The sequence below is a fragment of the Podarcis pityusensis genome, assembly GCF_964106645.2.
Source record: "Podarcis pityusensis genome assembly, chromosome: 16".
Taxonomy (NCBI): Eukaryota; Metazoa; Chordata; class Lepidosauria; order Squamata; family Lacertidae; genus Podarcis; species Podarcis pityusensis.
In genome coordinates this window covers 37,365,713-37,371,736 of record NC_138041.1, presented here as the reverse complement: position 1 = coordinate 37,371,736, position 6,024 = coordinate 37,365,713, and the positions used below count along the sequence as shown (strand labels likewise).

Genomic DNA, 6,024 nt, shown 5'->3' with positions numbered 1-6,024 from the left:
CTACGCTTCCCTTGAATTTTATTTATATTGGTCTACAGAGACTGGCCAGTACTCTTTGGCTTTTGCTCTCCACTTCCAGAATCAAACACAGCCCCTATACTGTAGGGCAGCTTTTGTCAAGCTGGTGCCCTCCAGATGTTTTGTACTACAACTCCCATCAATCCCCACTGCTGTAGGGAGTTACTTCTGCACCCGCATCTTTCTCAACCATTTCCCTTTCAGCCTCCCGCGTCAAGATGATTGGCAGAAGGGTGCAATATGATTATCTTCCTCTCCCTTCCCCTTAAGACAACTTTGCATTTGGGGAAGAGCCCCAGAGCATTTGGGAGAAGGAATGCACTGTACTTCCAAATTTTTATGCTGTGTGATGTTACATTTACGTTGTGTGATTCTAGAAGAATGTCTTGCTTTGTGGGAAGTGCCCATTGGGAAGAAGGCCTTGGCTATAGGCAATAAGCTGAACTGACGAGGACCCCCTGCCCCAACCCTGAGGCTGCTGCAGCCAGAGCGCCGCGTGGGCAGACTCCGTCGTTGCTGTGGTGATCCTGGCCTGGAGGCATCCCCGAAAGTGCCTATTGCGTTTCCCCAAGGGGGTCCGCGAAGGGCCCACTTTCCTGGGGAACAGGGTTGCAGGGCAAGCCGAGAGTCTTTCCCGATGTGGACCTGTTGGATTTCTGCCTGCCAGCCATTTTCTTTTGTTACTTGTGGTGCTGCCCGGCTGACCTCTGTTCTCAGCCTTTCCCAGAGGGACGGTTGCTTCCACTCTCGGAAGGAGCGGCATTTCATTCAGTGGGCGGCAGAGGACTGCCCCCACATCTGCTTTGTGTTGAAGGGTGACAATGACATATTTGTGAAAACGTGCAACATTGTAGAATTCCTTGAGCATCTGGACCCTGACAAAGATCTTTTTGCTGGAGATGTCATCAGCAAAGCCCGGCCAATCAGGGACACCAACACTAAGAATTTTATCCCAGTCATTGTATCCGGCATCCTTCTATCCACACAATGCTGGTGGTGGGGGCTTTGTCATGTCATGGCTGTCAGTGCAGCAGCTGCAGGTGACTGCAGGACACTGAGCTGTCCCCAACAGATGATGTCTTTGTTGGAAGGTGCTTGGCCAAAATGGGGATCATCTCGATGCACCATCCAGGCTTTAAGACCTTTGGAATGTAGGCCCTTTGATCCCTGCCTGTACAAAGAACTGATAATTATACACAAATTGAACCCGACGGAGCTATGGGTCCTGTGGACGTTGCTGAAACACGACAACCTCTGATGTGCCATGTCAGAAACTATAGGATAGGTTATGATGTGTCTGGTACAGTAAAACTACCAGATTGAGACTCTGGTATATATACCTGGTACCTTTGAAGAGGCAGATATTTATTTCTTTATTTAATACACGTCCAGTCCACCCTCACGGTGCAAAACAAGCAAAATAATCCAAATAAAACAATGCAGACAAGCTACTTCCGGGTATGAGCAAACTGAACGAGCAGCTAAAAAAACAACAGCAACAGAAGTGAGATTTGCACAGTGAATACAAACTGGGTGCTGTTACACTTAACTGGGTGTCCATATCAAATTTCGCTTAAAATATCTACTGAGGATTTACTAATTCACTGCAGGAGCCGCTCGGCGGAGCGAAGTGAGGGAAGCGGGTTCCTTCCCACAGATACCTGAAGAAAGCGAAGCAGCTCCGCATCCACTGGCCACTCAAGGCCGCCGCCATCTTGGTTCGGTCAAGGCGCAGCGGAAACACGTCATCACCTGCGCCACGGCTAATACCATAGAGCTGATTTCGTGAGGGAGGGATGTAGCCTTCTGCGCCCCTTTTCTTCTGCGAGAGTCTCGGCCTCCACGTTTCGCGCCGTCGCCTTCCTCAGATACTGTTCTCCCCCCCGGCTGCGTCTATTAGGGATTTACACAGCTAGAACGACAACAAAAATCCTCATGATTGGGAAGCCGCCGCCGCCGCCTCTTCTATCGTCACTTCCGCTCTGGAACGGAACTTATCCTGTTTATGTCCACGCGGAGCGGGAAGGAGAAGGTGCGCATTATAGAGACGCGAAAGTGAAGAGTGGCGCTCCTCTGTGCATACGGCGAGCTTGCTCCCCGCCCGCCGCCAGAGGCCACGTGCCTCCGAGTCCCAGGAAATCAGGAGCGAGACGGAATTGGCCTCGGCGGCTGCGAGATCGGAGCGCCCTCTGCCTATATGTTATATAGAGCAGGTCTAATATATCATTATTATATACTATACATTATATATTAGTGTAGTATATGTATTATATTATATGTTATATATTATATATTAGTGACAGTAATTGGAAGGCATTGTTCAGCCAGTTGGAGCGTGTTTTTCCCTGGCTTGGAGTTTTGATTTATTTCGCAACACAACCAGCCTGGCTTTCTCTTGTTTCCCCGGTGTGGTGGGGGCCCTAGGGGTGGGCGACAGGGGGTAATCTTGGTGGTGGTGGTGGTGGTGGCAGAGGTAAAAATAAGGAGAGGGGGAGGTCACCCCAATATGACAGTGAAAGGAGATCAGAAAGAAACGGGGGAGATACAGTTAGAAGAAGAAGAAGAAGGGGGTTGCTTCCAACCATTCCAAGGGGAAAAAACTAAATAAAGATATAGGTCCTTGGGGAAAACCCTCTTGGGACAGCGCCTCCTCCATTTTCATCCTCCTTTGCGCTCACCCATCAAAGCAAACCCCTCAAATATATATTTTTTACAATACAAGAGAAGGACCGAACTGAACTAAGCAAAATAAAACAAGGCAGCACGGATTGCAGAACGGTTGAATTTGGACAGGGGGTGGGGTGGGGGTTCAGTCTGTGACAGTAGCCTCCCTAGACCCGGGTTTGACAGACCTCTTCGTCTGTCTCCTTGTTTGTTCCAGGAGTTAGGGTGGACTTTCTGTCCCTTCAGGCGTCCGGTTTTGGGGCTCCCTGGTGCGATACCACGCCCCTGGGTCCTGTTCAATGGTGGGTGGCCTGGGAGAGTACTTGAGATGGCTCCCCCAAGCCTGCCATCTCCCCCAGCTCTTAGGATTTCATGAACGTATGGAGGGCCAAAGGTTCCTTACCCCTGGTCTGAAAGGTTATTCCAGTGGTTCTCAAAGGGTGTGGCAGGAACAGGGATTTTCAGCTCTTGACAGATGTGAAAGATCAGAAAATACAAAGGCTTATTTGTGTTGATGAGGAGATGAGAGTTTGTCTGTCTTAAATTAGACCTAAAACTAAGGAGATTACCTGGCAAAAGCAAGCTCTCACCTCTCATTGAGGTTGTATACAGACTTAAGGTACATATGTAAGAGGCTCATTTATAATGATATTTTGGGAATGACTTGTGTTCTTACGCCGCTGCATTTTTTTTACTTTCTGGATGTCCCATGATCATATTACAAAGTAGTTGTGTTCTATGTTATAAATCAAGCACTACTAGGAGTTGTTTCTTTTTGTGTTCCAATGTATTCTTATCAATAAAAAATTCAGTGTGGCCCGAGCAAATATTTATTCTGAAAGTGTGGTCCAGAGAAAAAGGTTTGAGAACCACTGGGTTATTCAGTAAACATAATAAGTTAAAAGGAGAGTGACTTGAATCCCTGAACCCCCCTACAACTCTTATAGTTTTCTGTGTTCTTGTAAACATTTTTAAAATTGATTTTATATACCACCCTATACCTACCCTATACCCAAAACATTGTACTGTATTGTGTTGTTGTTTTTTAAATTTGTTCCATCAATTTCCACTGTTCTTGTGAATATGAAAACAGATTTGTGTGCCATCCGGGCCTGGATTGTTGATAATTGACCTGGTTGCCCTCCATGTGGGTTTTTCTGGACAGGTGTCTGGGCTCACGGCGACTATTGCAAGATCAACCCCAAGACAGGAGGCATCGTCATGCTTGGCTGCAGGTATGCCCATCACTTTGGCGTGACCATATGTGAGGAATGCTTAGTGGCAGATAGCAGAATGGCATGCTGTGCACTTGTTGGCTGGGAATACGGGGACACAGTGTCAGTCTGGCTCTGCTGGCTGGCTGACGTTTCTGAGGCTGGGCCAGGAAATTTCAGAAACTCCCCCTACTCTTTTCTCCCCCTCTCCTCTGTTTCATCATCCTGTGGTCTTCGTCAGGTGGCACAACCTTTCCTTTGATGCAGGGCTGGCCCATGGCATACTGCTGCCCGAGGCAAAACAGCAAATCCCTCCTTCTCCCCCAAGTCAAGTTGCATGGTACCCAGTCCAATGCCAAGTAAGTTGCTTTGGCATCTAAGGCAGGCTCTCAACTCTCAGCCCCAGCCAGGTTGGGGAAGGCTCTTTAATATCTTAGACACTTTCTCATCATTTGCTACCTAAGCCTTTTACCTGGAGATACTTCCCCAAGGTCTCCTGGAACTTGGGTTTGAAAGCCACTGTGCTTCACAGGATAATTTGAAAAATTGCTTAAGGAAAACTCGTGTTTTTGGTAGACGAGAGAGGCTTAGTAATTTATTGTGAAGTTTACGCCCTGCCCTTCTTTATAAAATGATCCCAGGGCAGGTCACAGCAGCAACATACAAATACGCTGAGGTCACATTGAAAGATAAAATGAGGATTAAACACCACAACAAATTACCGTTCGATAAAACTAGTTCTTCATTTGTTCCGCTTCGGGGAACCAACCTGACGGTTGCTCAAAGAGACTGGCGGACAGGAATAGGAAAAATCTGGTCCAAATGCTCGTGGTTTTAAGGTCCAAAATTAAATAGCCTTATGTTGTCCCTTTAGTTGGCACTCCCAAAAGAGGCTCTTAAGAACATCAAAGGAGGCTTGCTCCATTACAGTGAATGGGGCACTGCCCCACTAGGCTAGTCTGCTCTCAGCGCCCCCAACTGCCTGCTTTCTTAGCTACATTTAGTTCAGAGGGCTGGCAGTGCCTGACAGCTGCCTCCTCCTTGGGCTCAGTGTTGTCTTTGGAGAACTCAGCAGGGAGGAGAAGGAAGGTGGGGACAAATCTAGAACTAGTTGCCTCTGCCTGCCATTGCCTCTGGCGCCACTTGCTGTTAGTCTCCCTGCTTCTGCCCTTCTTGTTTAGTCGTTTAGTCGTGTCCGACTCTTTGTGACCCCATGGACCAGAGCACGCCAGGCCCTCCTGTCTCCCACTGCCAAACTCATGTTGGTAGCTTCGAGAACACTGTCCAGCCATCTCGTCCTCTGTCGCCCCCTTCTCCTTGTGCCCTCCATCTTTCCCAACATCAGGGTCTTTTCCAGGGAGTCTTCTCTTCTCCTCCTGAGGAGGGGGAGAACGGGGGGCAAAGGGAACTGGAGGGAATATATGCTGGGTGCAATGGCTGTAAAACTTGTGCTTGCTTGTGAGTTATCACGCTAGCTCCTGCTGCTACCCGGAAGGCAGAATGAATAGCTCCTTCTCTGGTTTAACCCGTCGGTGTCTGTTGACTCCTTCTTCCCTCCTCAGGCGCAATGCTCTTCCACCCATGAGAAAGGCCTAAAGGGCTACACTATCCCGCTTAAAACAGTCAGGGCTTCTTCCCCCAAAGAATCCTGGGAACTGCAGTTAGTTAAGAGTGCTGAGACCATCCGTTTCCTCTGTACGGAGGAAAATGGGGACAAAACTAGACCAAGCTGGCTGTGCCTGCCATTGACTCTGGCGCCATTGGGCTCCCTGCCTTCTGCCCTACCAGGCTTATGGAGTGCCAGCTGCCCCTGCAAGCCACCATGGCCTGGCTTGATAACGGGCACATGTTTACTGTTCCCTGCCTTGGGGGTGCGGGCACGAATAAGTCTAAGCCAACATTTCCTTTGTCTCTTCAGTGGAAGCTTTTGAGGAGGTTTCGGACAGCCTCTGCGTCCCTCAGTACAACAAAGACGGCGAAGAAAGGGTGACCCTTTTCCTAAAGATGGCCACCAACCAGGAGTTCAGCCCAGATTTGGGGAAACGCATCAGGGAAGCGATCCGCGTCGCACTCTCTGCCCGACATGTTCCCAGCCTCATTCTGGAAACTGAAGGCATTCCGGTATGTC

At 48.9% G+C, this 6,024-nt stretch overlaps 1 protein-coding gene across 5 annotated transcripts in view; it reads left to right on the top strand.

The window, feature by feature from the left end:
- Positions 1–1,953: 1,953 nt before the first annotated feature.
- The window catches only part of LOC308465399 (uncharacterized protein), a gene marked incomplete at its 5' end in the record, with an annotated part of 35,275 nt that continues 31,204 nt past the window's right edge, over positions 1,954–6,024 (top strand). For 4 of the 5 annotated variants that reach the window (XR_013980396.1, XR_013980397.1, XM_080985385.1 and 1 more), the window contains 3 exons: positions 1,954–2,217; positions 3,848–3,917; positions 5,815–6,017. Coding sequence is in view for 2 of the 5 variants with exons in the window: in XM_080985385.1 (XP_080841511.1) it covers positions 1,954–2,217; positions 3,848–3,917; positions 5,815–6,017 (537 nt within the window). Of the gene's footprint in view, positions 2,218–3,783; positions 3,918–5,814; positions 6,018–6,024 lie in introns of those variants that run through there. The other variant, XR_013980398.1, reaches the window with a different exon arrangement.